General features: G+C 41.7%; 1 protein-coding gene across 1 annotated transcript; it reads right to left on the bottom strand.

Moving 5' to 3' along the window:
• Window positions 1-10816: 10816 nt before the first annotated feature.
• Window positions 10817-17178, bottom strand: KRT39 (keratin 39). The gene is made up of 7 exons (XM_037492440.1): window positions 16714-17178; window positions 15792-15874; window positions 14885-15041; window positions 14121-14282; window positions 13896-14021; window positions 12270-12490; window positions 10817-11054 (listed from the first exon to the last, which is right to left on the bottom strand). The coding sequence occupies exons 1-7, from the start codon at window positions 17176-17178 to the stop codon at window positions 10817-10819; spliced, it is 1452 nt and encodes a 483-aa protein (XP_037348337.1).
• Window positions 17179-20809: the final 3631 nt, after the last annotated feature.

Genomic DNA, 20809 nt, shown 5'->3' on the forward strand with positions numbered 1-20809 from the left:
TGTTCCATGAGGCTTGAGGTTCCCACATGGAAACCTGACTTTAAACACTTTAAACACCTGATTTTAAACACGCATAACTTTGACCTGGTATGCATTAATCTCCAGTTTGGGTCTTGTCTTACAAACATTATATATGACATTCTCTCATTTTCCTTTGGTTCAGCTGTAGTTGAGTAGGCAGAATAATGGTCCCCCAAAGCACTGGCTAATAACTAGAACTTGTGAATATGTCACCTTGAAGTTCTATATTTCAGAGTGGGTCTCACTGGGCTAAAATTGAAGTGTTGGTCAGACAACTCCTTTTTGGAAGGAATTGGGAAGAATCTGTTTCCTTACCGTTCCCAGCTTTGGGGCCCACCCACATTCTTTACCTGGTGTCACCACTCTCAGCTCCCAACCCTATCTCTCCACATGCCTTCTTCAAAGCTGCCTCTTTTACCTTCCTCTTTTAAAGACATTTGTGATTACATCAGCCCCACCTGAATAATTCAACATAATCTCCCTTTTTAAAATCCAGTTTGTTTGCAACCTTAATTCCATGTGCAACCTTAATCTCTTTGCCATGTAAAATTGTGACAGGTCATGCTCTGTCCACAGCTTTCGAGCTCCTCCATGGACCTTCTCAGATAAACCTCAACCATAGGTTTCTCATTGCTAATTGCTATTTACCATACAGGCCTCATATCATTAGTAGGAAGGGATGTGCTAGAACTGGGACACAGGACATGACACCTACAATCTAGTCTCTCTGAACATTCTGCTCTGCTTGGGTGAATTCCAAATGGGCTCTTGGCTTATTTCACTTATGGCCGCATCATGTCTGTTTTCTTCCTTCTTTGTTTATTTCTTCTACTGTCTCCCCTGCATTTGCATACATAGCATCTTCTAAAGCTAATATATTTGATTTCACTTTTGATTACTACAATTTTTAACCTTGATCAAAAGGGATCCTGGAGGGTAGACTTTTGATATCTGATCCTATCACTCTTTATCCTGTTTATCTTAACATGGATCAAAACCAGAAAGTCCCCTGCAGCTTCAGCAACCATGATTACTGATAAAGCCACAAATCATCTGTTGGAAACAGACATCTGACAGCCATTTTTTTTTTTAAGATTTATTTATTTATTTACACAAGCACTGGGTACAGTCAGAAGCGCGGGAGGGTGAGAGAATTCACCAGAGCCAGAGCAGGGAGCAGAACAGGCAGAAGGACCGAAGTACACTGCTGAGGGGAGCAGCGGGCGGCAGGAGAGGTCTGCGCACCATGTGGGACCCTCGCCCGGAGGCTGGGGATCGAACTGGTACTGCAGAAGCTGCGGGCAGCTCAACTGCTGCGCCACTGGGAAGGCCCTGACAGCCGTTTTTTTTTTTTTAACCCTGTGCTGATCATAAAGATCAACAGGCTTAGGAATGTGATCTCTGCTTCCCTGACACTTCTACAATGAAGAGCTATTAGTTTTATGTCTAGTGGAGCTGACCTACCCTGTGACCGTCTTCAAACAATACTTCACAAGAATTGGACTATCAAAACTGTCATGGTTTTGATGAGATGAGATGGCCATCCTGTCCAGCTTCGCCATCTAATCTCTCAGGCAGCTTCATAGGGTGAAACTCCTCTGGGCATTCACAATGGTCCATGTCTGTTTTCAGGCTGGTTTTTTTGAAAGCACCAGTTTTATTAGAGAATCCAAAGGGATTCTCAGGAGGTGACTCATCATAACCTAACTCTTAAGAGCTGAATGATTGAGCCAGAATGCATACATTAATTTATTTTTTAAAATTTATTTATTATTATTTTTTAAATTTTATATTTTTTTACATCATTTTTCATTTTTGCACAATGTATGCATTTTCATCTTTGTTATAGACCCACACAATTCCCACCCCCCTTGTTTTGATCCTCCCCCCTACCCCCCCATTGTATGTCTCTGGTTTATAGTTGCTTGTTGATGTAGATTTTTACTTTATTATAATTAGTCTTTTTCTGGACTCTTATTTAGGTTTTCTAAATTCCTGCTATGAGTGAGACCATCTGGTATTTTTCTTTTTCTTTTTGGCTTATTTCACTGAGCATGATCCTTTCCAGCTCCATCCATGTTGCTGCAAATTGCATGAGTTTATCTTTTTTGATTGCTGAGTAATATTCCATTGTGTATATGTACCACATCTTCTTGATCCAGTCATCCATTTTTGGGCACTTAGGTTGTTTCCATAGCTTAGCTATTGTAAATAGTGCTGCTCTAAACATAGGGGTGCAGATGCTCTTTTGAATTAATGTTTTTGTATCCTTTGGGTAAATACCTAGGAGTAGAATTGCTGGAGCATATGGAGGCTCCATGAAATTCATAGCCAAATCTCTCCTGAAGAAAAAAAGGAAGGGAATGGAGGTATCACACCCCCAGGCTTCAAACTATACTACAAAGCCATAATAATCAAAACTGCATGATATTGGAACAAGAACATACACATGGACCAATGGAACCGAACAGAAAATCCAGAAATAAACCCACAGATTTACGGTCAACTAATCTTTGACAAAGGAGCAAAGAATATGCAATGGAGCAAAGAAAGTTTGTTCAATAAATGGTGCTGGGAAAACTGGGTTGCTACATGCAAAAGAATGAAGCTTGACCACTACCTCACACCATACACAAAAACCAACTCAAAATGGATTAAAGAACTAGACATAAGACCTGAAATGATAAAATATATAGAAGGCAATATAGGTGAACCACTACATGACATACACCTCAGTAACATCTTCAAAGACACATCACCCAAAACAGTGATAGTGAAGGAAAAAATAAACATCTGGGACTACACACATTAATTTAATTTAACAGAGAAATGGTCCATTCTGCAATCATATAGTTCTCACCTGCAAGTTGAAGTTTTTTAAAAAAATTTGAGTATCAAAGAAGTCAATTTGTGATGGAAATTGTTTGGCAAAAATGGAACTGGAAGAGAGATGTGAGGTCTGAAGGAATGAGGCCCCAGAAACTGCCCGACTTATGCCTGTGTGAATGTGATTGTGTTCAGTGTCACCTCCGCCTGGACTAACTGGGTATAAACACCGCTGAGTTGCTTTTATTTCTCTTCCTTTTCAGATCTCCATGATAAACATGTTATTTCTCTAATTATTTATGCCTTTGCCTGAGCTATAGAGGTGATAATGTTAATCTTGAATGATTAAGACCAGGCCATTTGGAGTATAGAAGATATGAATTTATTCAAAGTTTAACATTACCATTTCCTAACTGTGTGATGTTGAGAAAGATAGTTAACCTCTGGAAGCCTTGGTTTACTTGTTAGTAAGACAGGAATAGGGCCTCCCCTCGTGGTGCAGTGGTTGAGTGTTGGGCTGCGAAGCTGCCTGCAGCCTTTGCAGCGCCAGTTCGATCCCCGGCCACTGGCGAGGGTCCCACATGGCGCAACAGACCTCTCCTGCTGCGCCCACTGCTCCCCTCAGCAGTGTATTTCATCAGTCTGCCTGTTCTGTTCCCTGCTCTGTCTCTGGTGAATCCTCTCACCCTCCTGCGCTTCTGACTGTACCCAGTGCTTGTATAAATAAATAAATAAATCTTTAAAAAAAAATCTTAAAAAAAAGAGACAGGAATAATAATGCATTATAGGTTGGTCATGAGAATTGAGTGAAATAATTCATTAAAAACACAGCACAGTATCTGTAACCCTGGGACACAGTGTTCGCTGCACACATCTGCTACCCTTTGTGTTGGTTCTGCTACTGGGACTCAGAGCTTTATGGGAGCCTCCTGCTGTTTTCTCTGCTGAGACCATAGCCTGTCTCCAGGGATCACCTGGGCCATGAGAGACACAGGCCAACAGGTAAAAGGCCTCCAATCTTATCTGCACTGCCCTGTCATTTCCCTTCTACACGAGAGTGACCCTATTTGCAGGGCTGTCTTCAAACTGTTCTCCCTCCTCCTTTGGGGCCATCTTCTTCCTATTGTTCACCAAAGAATGTGAAGATGGACATATTGTAGGGAGGCCCTTCCAACCAAGTTCTATAACATTCTGGAAAAGAGTTGGAAAGAAAGAGTTGGATCTACATGTCATAATCACATCACCATATATATCAAATCACCTCCAATATATACATTTTTTATTAAAAATAAAATTAAAAAATCCATTTTAACCCAGTGCTTTAGTTAGTTATCCGGATGGCTTTGTATGACTATGATTTTGTCAGCTTGAGTGAAATATATCATTAGCTCCCATGTGATTGTTTTGCTGTTGGATGTTGCTTCTCAAAGCACACAATGAAGTCACACTCCCAGCTTTACTGGGTGCCAGGCATGCTCCAAGAGCTTTGCATGCATTAAATACATCATCACCTCAACCCTATGCAGTAGATGCTATTAATAGCCCCATTTTATTTTATTTTATTTATTTATTTTTTTAAAGATTTATTTATTTATTCATATAGGCACTGGGTACAGTCAGAAGCGTGGGAGGGCGAGAGAATTCACCAGAGCCAGAGCAGGGAGCAGAGCAGGCAGAGTGAGGAAGTACACTGCTGAGGGGAGCATTGGGCGGCAGGAGAGGGCTGCGTACCATGTGGGACCCTCGCCCGGCGGCCAGGGATCGAACCGGGACTGCAGAGGCTGCAGGCAGCTTTGCAGCCCAGCGCTCAACCGCTGCGCCACTGGGGAGGCCCAATAGCCCCATTTTAAAGATGAGGAAGTGGAAACACAGAGGTTAAGTAATTTGCCCAAGATTTCACAGTAGGTGGCATGGCTGGGAATCAGATCCAGCTGGTCTAGATTCAGGTTTCTGTTCTTAATCAGTGTGTGATTCTGCTTCTTGACCAGAGATGGTTACAATTGTCTTTGGGCTTTTCTAATGTTTTAGTCAGGAACATTTGTTATGAATTTTCACCCTAGTTTCCTTTTCTCATTCAAACTAGAGCCCTCTTACATGGCTTATAATTTTTATTTCCCATTGTGAGAATTCTATTTACACCCACAAAGGTTATGCACAGGAGGTGGAAGGGGATGGTGTCCTGCGCAGTAGCAGTGAGGGAGGAGGGCGTGGTTTTTTGTTTATGATAGTTCAGTGGAAAACGAGCTGATAAATACTTATTCCCATGAGGTGCAGAGAGGAAACCTTTCTACTCTTATGTACAAGATGTGGAAAGTTTTTCTCTGTAACCAGTTATTCAAATTTGGAGAAATTTAGCCCGCAGTGTGGTCTCTTGGGTCTGTAGAGTGTCAAAATATCAGGTGGGGGAGTCCAGTTCTGTCCTGGGGAACTCTCAGACACCTGCTAGTCCTCTGGTCAACATAAGGAGCTGTGATAACAGAGATTTTGGCCACTGATTTGGGAGAAAAGGCCTTCTTGATCATTTTTTATTCTTTAGAGAAGAAAGAGAGGGGAGGTCCAACCCCTCTGTCTTTCTAAGGAGTAGTCAGGGAAGCTGTAGCCTCCAGGAGTGACCAGTGTGTCCTTAATTGTGTGTGTGTGTGTGCGTGTGAGTGAGAGAAAGAGAGAGAGAGAGAGAGAGAGAGAGAGAGAGAGAGAGAGAGAGAGAGAGAGAGAGAGAGAGAGAGAGAATAGGGCAGGATGTGCAGGAGGAGAAAGGAGAGAACAGAAAGGCAAACAAAAGCATGGAAAGTCCAAGAAAACATACTCAGCAACCTTGCTGCTGGTGACACCTTACCCGGGGTCTCTAGGAAACAATGGCATATTACACGTTTTCTGATGTGCATGTAAGTGATGGTCTGTGGCTTCAGAGCACTAAGCCAACCCCCCAAATATAATGCTCAACCTGAAATAATCATTTCATTACATCAGTCTTGGGCTGTTCCCATTTTAACTGGGTGCGTGGGCTGTTCCCATGAAGCTTGTGACTCATGCGTGAACACAATGGCCAGACACTTCCAGTCCGTCAAATAACCAAAGGACTCACTTCCTATAAAAGGCATTTGATTATAGTGTTGAAACAACACGTCCCAGGCTTACTGGCTCTGTGCTAACGCAGGCACAGGGCCTGGGATGCAGCTGCCTCTGCCTGGACACTCTCCCTGGTGTGGATGATGCCTTCCCTTCCCTTCTGCGACACTTTCCTTTTCTCCAGAATATTCATCTCTTTACCATTCCTTCTCATTGAGAGACAGCGCTTCCTTTTAAAATATTTTTTTATTATACTCAAAGCTTTAATTTTAAATCAAAATGGACAGGATTAGGACAAGTTTACTCAGGCCATAAATAAGGTATATTTCTCCATTGTTTGGTAAAAGGAAATTATGGGAATTAATAATAACAACATATGGTCATTAACTTCTATAAAACTTAAAGCTCTTATTGATAGCATCCGGTTGCCTTTTAAAAGACACCAGAGAGAGAGGCTATCGGAGGATGTTATTTCTGGTGTCATTTCCTACTGAGCATAATACCTTCTAGATGCCTCCATGTTGTTGCAAATAGCAGAATTTTGTCTTTTTGATATAGCTGACAAATATTCCATTTTATAAACACGCAGACATACTAGGTTGTTGACAACTCTTGGCTATTGTAACTAATGCTGCAGTGAACATGAAGTGTACACATCTCTGCCAATTGATATTTTCATGTTCTTTGGATAAATGTCCAGCAGTGGGATAGCTGGACATAGGATGTCTCTAATGCTCATGTTTTGAGGACTCTCTATACTGTTTTCCATCGGGGCTGCACCAATTTACATTCCCACCAATACTGTCCCGGATTCCCTTTGCTCTGCATCCTCATCAGCACTTGTTGCTTGTCTTTTTGTTAATAACCATTTGGACATGTGTGAGGTGATGTCCCCTTGTGGTTTCCCTGATGGACTGTGACCACGGGCATCTTCTCATGTGCCTGTTGCCACCAGGGTGTCTTCTTCAGAGAAGTGTGTGTTATAGCCTCTTCTATTTTTTCTTTTTATTATTATTTTTTGAATTTTATATATTTTTTACATCGTTTTTCATTTCTGCACAATGTATGCATTTTCATCTTGGTTATAGTCCCCATTCAATTCCCACCCACCCCTTGTTTTGTTCCTACTCCCTGCTCCCCACCTGTAGTGTGTCTCTGGTTGATAGTTGCTTGTTGATTTTGATTTTGTAATCAGTTTTTAGGTTTTGTTGTTGTGTTTAATTTCCTTATAAATTTTGGATTTCACCCCTTGTGCGTATATGACTTCCAAACCTCCTCTGTTTAAAAATACACCTGTGGACCCACAGTAGCTTCTAATGCCCCTTCCCTGCTGACGCGGGGTCCCCAGGCTTTTTGCTCTGGAGACAGTGTGCCCCATGCTGCATCTTTCTTGGACTTCTGAGCTTTTGGAGAAAGGACACTGGTGTTGCGACCGCTTTGCAGGGTAGAACCTCACAGACTCTTGGTTTTGAGGATCTATCATTCAGTCCCATGGTTAAGAATGTGAGTTTGGGGACAGAGGAATCCTGGCTCAGCCACTTCCTAGCTCTGGGACAGTCACTTGCTGTCTCTGAGATTTATTTTCATCTCATGGAGAGAGAAGTAGCACGAACTGCCTGGTGGGGCTGGGCCAAGAGTCGGGGCTGAGCTGGGCAAGGCACAGCTCACAGCAGTGTCACGACCATCATGGTTACGATTGTTATCATCACTATTAGTACGCGTATTAGTACAGCACTGTCTCCCCATGTGGAGGCCCATGTGGTGCTACCTTCATGTAAATAGTGGCGATATTGCTAAGAGCAGCTAACATTTATCGAATAGGTGCATTTCCCCAGACACCCTTCTAAGTATCCTGCATGCTTTCGCTGATTTACTTCTCACAATGGGCTGTCAGTAGGTACTACTAATAGCCCCACTTCACAGAGGGGGCAAGTGAGATTCAGAAAGTTTGATAACCAGCTGGAGGTCCCAGAGTAAAATAGAGGTGGGATTTGAAGTCGGACTCCAGAGATCATGCTGGTGATTCATGGTTGTTTTTGAGCTAAGATTATACTCCTTTGGAACCCAAAGGAGTTTGGGTACACATGTCACTTTCATGTGTACTCCAGAGAAGCAGAGCCAAGGGCCAGACAGAACCAAAGTAATCAAAAAACCTAGAAGCGTGACTGTAGTGTTGAGGCTCCCAGAGAATGGGGTAGGTGGAGAGCAGGGTGTGGGGGGGCCCTGACAGATGATGGTCAGGGATGCTGGGGGCCTCCGGGTGGTTGCTGTTTGGTCACACACGTCTGAAGAGGTGTGATCCAATACCCTTCCATCATATACAGTGTTGTGAATCAAGGTTACCTCAATTAAAAAGGAATAAAAGAGAATTAAAAACCACCCATGTGCCTTTGAGAGATTAAACACCCTCTTTACCATGAAATTTATAAGGACTTATTTTTATCATTAAAATAAATTACTTTGCTCTGAGAGGAAGGAAGAGATCCTTTTTCTGGGGTAAACTGACGACGGCATTGCTACACCACCCTAGGGTGGAATCCTGAATCTTGTGAGAGTCAAAGCTCAAAGGTACTAACCAGCAGCTCTGGCATCTCACCAGTGGGTTTCCCAGTTAGTGCTGACTGGTCCCAATGGGATGACTGGAGGCCAGCACTGGAGCAGACACAGGGAAGAAGGTGTGGAAGGGAATAACATGGAGCTAGTTTGCCACATACAGAACTAAAGCTGCCTCTGCACAGCACTTGACAGTTTACAAGACCCTTCCCCACCATCATCTGGCTTAACCCTCCCGGATGCTGTTGGTATGTCCCTTTTACTCAAGGTCACCCAGACCACCTGGGGTGAGATTCTGTCCCAGGCCTCCTAAGTCCAAATCCCCGTGTTCTTTCCATGTTCCCATCTTCTGTCTGAGAAGGATTTATACTGGGAAGCTTAAAGCAATTGGGCATTGATGGCATGGTAATCGGGGTCTTCAGATGAGAGAAATGGTTGATGGACGAGATCACTCCAGGAGTTGCGCATTCCTCTGGCCCAGTGTAAGTTGCTACTATGTGGCGGATGTGGATGACTGCTCTGTTGTTAAAGGAGGCTTTGTCTTTGATGTGGGCATCACCATCAACCCATACCTGATACATCCCCCAAGACTTCAGAAATGCTTTATTGGGTAGGACTGTAGGCTTGGTCACAGGAGGTCTTGTTCCATTCTTTAGTCCTCACCACCCCCCGCAAAGGAAAACACTATTAAAATTCCAAAATCATGACTGGGTAAGTACATTCATGAAGAAAGAATTTTAACATGCCATAATAATGATGCAATTAGGTCTAGATTGAAGCTAAAAGTAAAGCTTGTATAAAAATAAAGTGTGTAGTCTGTTCCAGTGTGCAAGTAGCATGACGTAAACAATTTCTGTAGATTTTCACAACCATGTCAAGTAGGCACGACCTTCATTTAACAACAAAGGAAATTAAATTTGATGAAGGCTAAATGTTTTGTGCAGGGTCACAGTCACTTAGGAAGGGACAAGTTTAGAATTTTCAGGCTTTTTGACTTCCATTCTGTGTCTGACTCAGAAACATTTATGAAAACCTGGAAATAGCCAATAAATTTTGTAGGAATGACTGAAGCACATTATCTCTGTTAATGACTGGAATGCAAATGATACCTTCTCACACTAGGACTGCCTCATGCTTGCAAGCCACAATTATTTTAAAGTTTGTGAATATTAAGACTATTTATGGACAGACTGAAGCAAGAATTTAAATGAATATTTTCATGGTCACCCATCACAAGGACAGAGGGGAACAGGGTTATGTCTTGAGAATTCCAGCAACAGGTCCCTTGCAAAACAATCAGAACCAGCTCCCATTCCCTAAAGGATAGAAAGAGAAACAGCACACATTTAATGAAGGACCCAAGCCATTCCTTCAAAATGCTCTGCATTCACTCCCTACAATATTTGGGGAGAAATCAGAATATTTCTGATTCTCCAGGAAAATATTTGGTAAGCCTATTGGCTCATCAAGGATTGGAAGATGTGTACATCAAAGGGACAAAACTAGACCAAAATAAACCCTAGAAATCTGACTGCACAACTGGGATTACCAGAGGGGGAGCTTGGAGGAGGAGTCAAGGGTTAGGGGTCCCAATGGGCTGGGGTAGACTATGGTGGAGGATTATGGGTGCTTTGGCGGTGGGCGTGGACTGGTAACATACATTTGAAGAGCAATGAACCTAAAATAGATATTGTGTACAAACCAGTGCTCCATCCAGAAAACCAATCATTAAAAAATATGTGAATTTTTAAAATAACTTTTCTCAATTTAAAAAGCTGTCTTGGGGAAGGTGAAATATGTTTGTCTGGATAAACTAATGGAGATAGCAGAGTTCAGCAAGGTTCAACTGTGACTCTACTCAAGGAAATGAAATATTACAGGTGTTTTTTTCTTTATTCATCCTGTTCCCATTGAGGCTTCTTTCTATATCCGAAGAAGGAGCTTAGAAGGGAAGGTTGCAGCTTTTCACCTTGATGTACCATGGCCAAAAACAATCCCCAAACTCGTCTGACTGGCTCTAATAAGGAATGTAAGTAAACAAGACCTGAGTAAACAAAAGAGAAACCAGCCCATCACCTTTGGAGCTAAGTAATGTAGGTCACCTTCCTGGTGCCTGTCCCTGAGAAGTGCCACATGAGCTTCCAGAGAAGTGACTTTTATCATCACGCTGGCACCACCGACTTAGGGAAGGAGCAGAATGAAAGATGCTCTAACTAGCAATGGAGACCCGCTGTAGTAGTAAGAAACTAAGTACCTTAAGGGACTGGGGAGTTCTTAAACCTTTTTGGCAGGAGCAAGTATTGGCCTCTCTTTCATGAATGAGGGTCATTTTCATCACCTTGGGATGTTAGACTTTGGCAAGTCTGGTGATGTAGCAAGGTTGCACGTGTTCATAAGAAGAGATGACTTTCCCATCCTGGAACTCCTCAGTGAGGGTGCAGATTTTAACCAGTAACCGGGACAGGGCTCTGTAGGGATTGCAGGACTCATGTCTCCCATGGGGCGCTGCATGTTCCATGACTCTGGTCTTACTGGGTGTGCAAGTGGAAGACTCACAGTTGGTAGCACATGGGTTACAGGGAAGCCTAGGGGGAAAAAAAACAGAATTTTCCCTGTGATTGAGGGAAGGCAAGCATGGCTAAGGAGAAAAATGGTGGTGGTCAAATTGTCAACATGGGTGACTCAAGACAAGTACTTCCAATGTTCATTTGTTCATTCTGTACTGTCACTAATGGGAGAAAATGAATCAGACCAGTCCACGAGAAAGCCACATTGCAGGTACAGAAACATTACTTATGTAAGCTGCATTAAGTTGATACTGTAGCTTTGTGGCAAAGCACCACACCAGAAAGAATAGGTGGGGCCCATTTACCAGCTAATGACCTCAGGTAAGTCAGCTAACCACGAAGCTTTAGTTTTTCAGTATATCCAGAATGGGTATAATTGGATTAATGCAGGATCCACAGTGATAAGGAACGAGTTAATTAGATAGTTGCCTTATCAATGATTTAGTCAGATACTACTGGTGGATCTAGGGGAGTGTCCTTAATGGTTTTATTGGGAAGCTCCAAAGTGCCTTCGGGGCTCTCTGAGTGAAAAATCCTTAGAGAACTGGAGTTAGAAACAGGGAACAGTAGGAACTTGTTTTGGGAAATATTATCTTTCTTTGATAATTCAAGGCACTTGGTGTATTGTAGCTCCTCAGAGAGATATGTCAGTTAACCTGGTACTGGTAGTGCATGGGCATGTCAATTAAGAGAAAGATGGGAATAGAATTCACTGACTCATTTGAGGAGAGAGGTCTGCTTAGCAATTGTAACTCAGCCTGCATTTGGGGCGTTAGCTTGGAAACTCAGTCATTTCAGAGAGCTTGTTCTCAAGATCAGTGCCTTGTGGGTTGGTTAATTTTTTTTTTAATCATTTAAAAACATTACAACTTCTAGTAAAAAAAAAAAAGAGGCTGAAACCCACACATATGTACTCTGCTTTAAGTGGCCAGGGAATGTTCACCTTTGAGGACACTGTTTTCCCCCCAGTAATTTGTAAAACTCTAAGAAGCTAAACAAACTAACAGTCATTACCCTGGTATGTTGGTTCTTCAAAATCAGTTAGGCCACAACCGTCACTCTGTGCTAGGTCACCACTTTAGGCCACCCAATGCCATAGTTTGACAGTGTAGAGGGACCCTCCATCTCAAGCCCCCCATCACTGGCAAGAAGATCAAAACACATGCTTCCCTTTGCCTGTGGTGGCACCTAGTGTGTGAGCACCTTTCTCATAAACAACTGTATGTTACGTACTTGCTGTCAGAGCTCTCCAGAAGGCTGCGGTATGTGGCAATCTCACACTCCAACCGGCTCTTGATGTCCAGTAGAACCTCATATTCTTGGCTCTGTCTTTCTAGAGCACACCGGATCTCTGCCAGCTGAGCCTCCAGGTTATCGATCAGACATTGGATCTGGGCCAGCAGGGTCGTGTAGCGGGCCTCTGTCTCCGTCAGCATGCACTCCTGGGAGTCTCTCTGCCATGGAGAAGGAAAGTAGCATTTATGATGCTGACTCTGTCAAGCTCAGGTCACTTGTGATTTGCAGCATTTGGAACAATGGTGTCTCGTAACAGATACCAGTGAGGCTCCAGGTCCTCTTGTTACCGCTAAATGGAATATATCCCAAACCAAGATGATCAACTGTATTAAGTCTTGCTTCCCTTTATCCTCCCCCCCCCCCTTTTAGTTTTTACTTCTCTTCCTCTTTCTTAATCACCTGGTAATCTCCTACCACATTCTTCTATCTATGCGAGAAAGAAAATACACCAGTTCATTTTTTTATACCCAGATATTAAAAACATATCACCATGCCACCTCATTCTAGGAGTGTTTGTAGTTTAAAAAGGAAAGATGCAACATTTAGCCAACAATTCCTCACTGGATCAATTTCTTTAGGGTAAAATAAGAGCTGAAATCTTGGTGATTAAAGTTCTTTCCTGCTCTATCATCCTATAAGCTTATGGATAATGGAATCATTTGTAAGATGATTACAATTTTTATAGATGAAGATCAAATAAGTTTTGGAATGCTGGATGCCATACACTCCTGCTGGGATATTCATAGCACACATCAGCTTATTAATGGCCTGCAGGAAGGCACGTGGTGTAGCCTTTGTTTAATCCAGCATTTCCCAGCATTTCCCAGCATTTCCCAGGCTCAAGAGGTTAAATGAGTTGCCCACAGTCATGTCATTAGGTGGTGACAAAATCAACTTTAAGACAAGGTCTTCCTAACACCTTTCAGATCAGAGCATTTACATAATTCCTACTTCAGCAAGATATTGCAAAGACAGAGGAGGGAGCTCTGGACTCAGAATCTGAATTCTGGCTCAGAGTCATTTCCTTTGTGAGGCTTGACAAGTGACTCCAAGCTCCAGGATCTCAGTTGTCTCTATCTATAAAACAGATGAGATAAAACTTATCTTGGATTTGACTTAGGAAAATCACCTTCACTCTCTGTGCCTCATCTGTAAAATAAGCTTAAAATTATCCCACTCTGCCTTCATAAGATCATTTTCTAAGTCTGTAGCATAATAGTTTGTGAAAAATTCCTGCACATCATAAAATGCTCTTTCAGTGTTACCCAAAGTGTATTCCGTGGCTCATTATTGCCTCCATCAAATAAGTTTTGGAATGCCGGATGCCATATACCCATGCTGGGATATTCACAGCACACATCAACTTATTAATGGCCTGCAGGAAGGCATGTGGTATAGCCTTTGCTTAATCCAGCATTTCCCAGGCTTTTTTGACCATAATGTCCTTTTTTGGACTACAGATCCTTTAATAAACAGAGGAAACACTGCCCTAAGGAACACAGTCTGGGAAACATGCAACACACAGGGGTCAGGGGCCACGGACACCCCTGTTGAGCCAGGTACCATTCGATGCTGGGCCTGTAGTTCAATCTCCAGCGTGTTCTTGGCACGTTTCAGTTCGATGATCTCCGTCTGGCAGCTCTGCTGCTGTTGAGAACTGGTCATCACTTGCTGCTTCAGCTCCTCCATCTGAAACATAGTCAGGGACCATGGCCATTAGGAAGGTAGGCATGATTTTGACCCTGGAAATGCAATATCAGCTTATTTATGGTGACACTTTCACCCTACCTGTGTGTTGAACCATTGTTCCACATCTCTGCGATTTGTCTCCATGATAGACTCATAGTGACTTCTCATTTCTTGTAGAACTTGCTGCAGGTCAACAGAAGGGGCAGCGGTCACTTCAATGTTGAGTCTGTGCCCAAGCTGGCTCTGCAGGGTGTTGATTTCCTAGAGAGAGAATGCAAAGAGAGGGAATACAAAGTCATATGGTGAACAGATGACTCCCTTGTGTTTTTGTTTCAGTCTAACAGCAATGATTTAACTGTGTCTGACATAAATATTACAATAAAGGAATGCAGGATTTATAGGTGCCATTGAGATGTTATTAAAATGACTTAAAATTTTCAGATGTAACCAAATGTGATCAAATATGTTCAACAAAGTGCAAAAGTAAAACCAATTGACCAGCAAGATCAGGGTTTAAGACATTGAGATCATTTCCAGGGACGTGCATGGAGGAGGAATTCACAATGGAGACCACCATGTCCATGACGCCAATCGTGACCTGCACCAGTAGTGCCAGAGTCTGTGGCAAAAAGATGGGGAAACTGTGGGGACATGAAAATTAGGCTGCTTCCTTCTCCCAGAAAAGCTGGGACAATGGAGACTTAAGATGCTGTGGCTATGAGACACTCTGAGCAGCATGTACCTCCAGAGCCTAAGCGCAGAGTAGTAGAGCTTGGGGACATCTACCGTCAAGTTCATTTCAAGGGACTAAATGGTATTTTTAGGGATTTAGCTGGTATTGATGCTCTTGGCCCTTCTCTAACCATTTCATGGTTGTTTTTGAGATAAAGGAGCTCCTCTTTCAGAGACTGGACGCGCGCCTCCAGGTCAGCCTCGCCCAGGGTCAGGGCATTCAGGATCTGCTTCAGGCTGTTGGCATCTGCCTCCATTAGCTGGCGCAGGGACAACTCGGCTTCATACCTTTAAAAATGAGACACAGAAAAAAAAATTTAAAAGGTAGAGATGGTGTAAATCAAGCCACGTGGAACTCCTGCTTTTTCCTCTGGGTCTCTTGTTGACTGTCCTGCAGTCACCCGTAGGCAGAAGGGCATGGAAATTTCTTATTAAGTAGATGGCTGTGAGGCAGAAACAAGGCATAGGTTGGCAGCCCTGGGGCTGGGCAGTTCTTAGAACATGGCCAGTGGGTTTTCCTTCAATTGTGGGTTTGTTCTCTTCTGAGTGAAACCATTTGATAAACATCACCTTTTAATTACTTTTCCTAAATTAGTCAGAGTGATGCTATGTTGCTTTTCTTTGAGATGAAGGAATTTATCTTCCTTCCTCTGCCCTAGGAGAGAATACAGCTTAAGCAGAAAGAGCACTAGGTTAGAAAACTTGTATCCAAGTTTGGATTCAGTCTTGTATGAGCTTTGAATGAGTCACGGAATCCCATTAAACCAGTTTTCTCACCTTAAATGGGCAAACAATGTATTAGCCCTGTCTATTTTACTGAGCTGTTGTGTAGGCAGGCAACTAGAAGGACTCATATGTTAGAAGCTACCTGTGAGTGGTTATTAACTCCATCCTTTATTGCGTGTGAAGGTCTTTTCTGGATGGGTGCTGACACAGTGTGTGCAGGAGGGTTAGTAGATTTAGGATCATCTTATTGGGGGTATTTAGGGTCAGAGGCAGGGGAAATTCTGTCCTGGATTACAGTACTGGTGGGCTTACTTGGTTCTCAAGTCATCAGCATTCAGTTTGGTGTTGTCGATTTGTGAGACCAGTCTGGAATTCTCAGCCTTGGTACACAAGATCTAGAATTAAGAAATTGTACACACAAATGAGACAAACACCAACATCTCCTTTATAAACCAAGGGACCTGAGCATGTTTCAATGAGCAAGGAAAGGCTAGGTAGGGTTTTCATAGCTATTCTGAGGAAGTTTGGGGGATTTTGAAAGAGCAGAGTTTTTATTATTTTCCTAAAAGATCCGTAAAAATTACTTCAATAACTTTTGTTTATATTTTACTGTTAAAATGTAAGATCCATGCTAAATTTGCATAACATGCCAAGGTCCTCTAGAATAGAAATACTATACGGGCAGGGACTTTTCAGTTTTTCAGTATTTCCCCAGAGCCTAGAATAATGCCTGGTGCATTGTTGGCATTCAGTAAGTATTTAGTGACCAACCAAAAGTGAATAAATCCAGCATGTGTAGCAACATATCCCTCTGAATAGGAAGCTTAGGTTTGATATGGGAAGAAACTAAATATTTTGGAGATGATGAAATAAGCATAAAAGGGGAAATCGATGGTAATGGTGGAAAAAATGAATACACACTCTTTAGGAACACATTAAAACCAAATCTATTGTCTCAGATCCCTGTTAACTTATTTTTGTGAAAGAAATGGCAGCAACAGGTTGTTACTACATCTTAGCCCCAAATTGTCTAGTTATGATGGCAGAGTGCATCTCTGAAAAGTGATAAAATCCTTAACACTGTCTGAAGATGACAATTTCATTCAAGAGATGTTCTTACTCTACAAAACATTTTTCAGCATAAAAGCAACTAAAATACCAAAGTTGAACGAATGGCCAGTGCCTGGAGACTGCCAACTCATGACTTGACAATTCCAGTTTCTAAGAAGCTTACCTTCTGCTGGAGGGCCTCGATGGTAGCATAGTAGGACAGGTAATCAGGACAGACGACAGGGAGCTCCTTGTTGCACTCTTCCTGGATCTTACCCTCCAGTCTGGCATTCTCTTGTGCCAGTGTTCGTACCTTTTCCAGGTAGTTAGCAAGGCGATTGTTCAAGATTTGCAGGCTCTCTTTCTCATTACTGTTGATGCCTTCACCACAAGAGCTGCAGTCACCCATAGGTAGAAGGGCATGCAAGTTTCTTATTAAGCAGATGGGTGTGAGGCAGAAATAAGGCATAGGTTGGCAGCCCTGGGGCTGGGGAGTTCTTAGAACATGGCCAGTGGGTTGACAGTTGTTGACTTCAGCATCACCATGCTGGCAGCTGGTGTTGGAAGAGATGGTCCTAAAATTTGTAATCCTAGAACTGCTTTGGCATGGAATTGAAGAAGAAGTACTTGCACAGCCATTGGTATCCATAGTGTGTACGCAGCTTTCGTTTATTTCAGCCTGTGGTCCTCCGGACTGAATGAAAGCTCAAGCTACTCCGACTGAGTCTAAATTCTAAGCCTTTTGGCATTTCCTCTTTGAAGTGTTTATATAGCCTTCCCTCAAGGTGGTGTCACAGCAGGAAGGATGTTTTCCTTTCTAATGTTTATATCATGTCCCATAGGAATATCTCATTAGTTTGCTTTTTATTTGTCTGAGAAGAGCATTAAAATGTCTCATAAAAATGTGCATGTAGGCAGTTACTAAATTATTACCCATCACAACTACTACTTGTCATTGGGTCCAGAGCTTCACATTACGTCTTCAAAAGGATCTGTCGTCACAGTTGTAACAACATCCATGATGAAGCAGGTGTGAGTCGATTAAGTTCATTAAGTCCTTGTTGACCTCCCCACTCGGCAATGAGCTTGACCAGGAACAAGTCCATCCTTCTCTTCCTTTCTTCTCTGGAAAAGGGAAACTAGTAATATCTAGTAATTATTGGCGAATGTAGAAATCAGTATTTTATTTTTGTCTGCCCAACTGAGTCTCCTGTTTTCATTGTTGGTACATGACTATGGATTGAAATGTTATTCTTAAATAAGGCTCTTTTAAAAGTGACTGCTAGATTTCTGTTTTAGCTTTCCTGGTCGGGTTGGATTGCCAACAAGAAATTTCTTGGAAAGATTGGTTATCTTCTGGTTTGTTTTTCAAAGTCCACATTTTATGATATTTCTAGTGTTCAGTGTTTGCTTGTGGCATTACACTAGATAAAAATTTATTGTGATGTTGGTTTAAGTTTGCTGTTTAAATATGATCTGTTGGGCCTCCCCTGGTGGCGCAGTGGTTGAGTGCTGGGCTGCGAAGCTGCCCGCAGCCTCTACAGCACTGGTTTGATCCCTGGCTGCCAGTGAGGGTCCCACATGGCACGACAGACCTCTCCTGCCTTGCCCGCTGCTCCTCTCAGCAGTGTATTTCGTCATTCTGCCTGTTCTGTTCCCCGCTCTGGCTCTGGTGAATTCTCTCACTCTCCTGCGCTTCTGACTGTGCCCAGTGCTTGTATAAATAAATAAATAAATAAATCAATCAATCAATCAATCAATCAATCTTTAAAAAAATTAAAAAGAAATCTGATCTGTTGAAAGGCATGGGTGTTCTTTCTGGGGAATACTTACTCAGCCCTTTTTTCAAGGAAGTTGTTTGTTGCCAATCCTTTATGGGAGGTGCAGGAGTAAATCATTTTCTTGCCTCTTCACATTACATTGCCTGCATTTCTTGGCTCATGGGCCCTTCTGCCTTCAAAGTCAGCCATGTCCTGTGGAGTCTTTCTCACATAGCATCACTCTGATATGGCTCTTCTGTGTTCCTCTCCCATATTTAAGTCCTCTGATAATCTAGGGTAATCTTCCTATTTTAAGGTCAGCTCATTACCAACCTGACTTACCCTTTTCATCTAGTCTAACACTTCAAAGGATCCAGAGATAAGATGCAAACATCTTTGGGTACCAATTATTCACACAATGGAAGGAAGAATGAATTAACAAATATACAATATGCAAGAATAAATTAAATTAAAATGATACATAATCTACTTGAATAAAATGTTAAACTATACAGGAGGGCAGACAACTAGCATAAATGGAATGATGTATCATGTTCTTGGAATGAAATATAGCAGTCACCATTATAAAAATATCAATTATCTCTACACTAATTTAACTTAGATCCCAATACATTTGTTGAGATGCTCCTAAAATGTCACCTTTTAAAACTTCAGTTCCACAAGATAGTTCTGAAGTTTTATGAGAAAAAATAAGAATAGCCAGGAAAATGCTAAGAAAGAAAGGATATAAGGAGATTCATCCTCTCAGATATTAAAATGTATTTTAAAGCCTCAGTAATTACATGCCTATTGATATATGTATAGTCAGACAGTTCAATAGAATAGAAAAGAAGTCTAGAAATAGACTTGCAAGTAGATTAGGATTTATTCTATGAAAAATGTAACATTTAAAATCATTTGGGAAAGACCTGCTGTCATGTATGTCTCCATGTAGTTTGGGGACAATTCTGTATCACTTGTGGGGTTTAGGGAATGTTGGAATCATATCCCATGCCTTATAGTAGGGAAAATTACAAATAGATCAAATATCCAATTGTGAAAAAAAAAGGAATTATAAATGTGCTAAAAGAAAACATAGTTGAATTATTTTTTTAAATTTGCAGTCTGAAGGCCTTTCCAATAATGATTCGATGTTAAGAAAGGAAACAGCCTCTCCATTTGTTCTCTTCCTGCTGGCTTCTTACCGGACTCCTCCCCATCACTGAGCCTCAGCTCTTTGGTTAGCTTTCCAGCGTGGGTTTTAATGTCTGTCTTTTTGGCTGGGAGGTTTTGAGCACAACAAATGAACATAGTTCCAAGCCAGTCACAAAAGAACTTTATACTCTTGATTTTTCATGCTCTGTGGTCCTAAAGTGCAAGTGACTGTCCAGGTTTAACTGGAGAGTGGAGGTGGTAGTGTGATGCCAGACAGAGGGGCTGCTGGGGAGAGCAGAGTCTTCCCAACCCCACCTCAGAAATCTCCATTTGTACTTTTGTGAATTGAGAAGGAAATATTTACTGTTAAATAATTGTGCATGAATAAAAAGCCCAGCCTATAAAATCAGAAGACAGATGACAAGCTGGAAAAGAATATTTGCAATTATACCACAGAGAATGACCAGAAAGGGAATATAAAAGGCACTTAAAATAAGAAAAAATGTTTACTGCCACTCATAAAAAGATTTATTTAAACTACGTTGAGGTCATTTTATTTTTCCACCAATCAGATTAAAAATATCAGTTTGATAACAAATGCATTGAACTGCATTTCTTGCTGATGGGAGGAAATAAATTCATCTGGTTAAATTACTGTCATCAAGATAATTCAATAGTGTGATACTGGCAAGCTAATCAGTAAAAAAGAATATACTGTTTAGAAATATAACTTTTGGACAAAGTTTCCCAACCCAGTCAATGAGAAAAAGATCCTTTTCAATAAATGTTGCTGAATTAACTAGAAAATTATCAAAAAGCTTCATTTCTACCCCATACTATGTATAAAAACCAATCTAAAAGTATTAATTACTTAAATGTGAAGACTACATTTATAGTTTTTAGAAGATAATATGGAAGAATATCTTCATGATCTTGTGCTAAGAGAGTTCTGGTTTGTGAGAACATTATTCATAAAACGTAGATCAGACTTCATCAAAATTAATATTTATTCATGATCAAAATGTACCACTAAGAAGGTGAAAAGGTAAGCCCCATGCAGGCAATAAAAGGAAGAAACATGTTTATCTACTTTTCTGTATATCCATCCACCTACCCACCCATCCACCTGTCTGCTGTCCATCCGTCCATCCATCCATCCATCCATCCATCCATCCATCCATCCATCCATCCATCCATCTCTTTCTCTCAAAGGATCTCCTAACACCAACAATTTCACATGCAGGTGTGGGCCCCTGAGAAATGAATGTCACCATACACAGAGACTTGCATGGCAGCACTTATTGCAGCTTTACTTTCAATAACACCGAAATGGAAACAACCTAACTGCTCATCTATAGAGCATGG

This window comes from Talpa occidentalis, unplaced genomic scaffold (genome assembly GCF_014898055.3).
Source record: "Talpa occidentalis isolate TD23 unplaced genomic scaffold, MPIMG_talOcc4v2.1 talOcc4.7, whole genome shotgun sequence".
Lineage (NCBI taxonomy): Eukaryota > Metazoa > Chordata > Mammalia > Eulipotyphla > Talpidae > Talpa > Talpa occidentalis.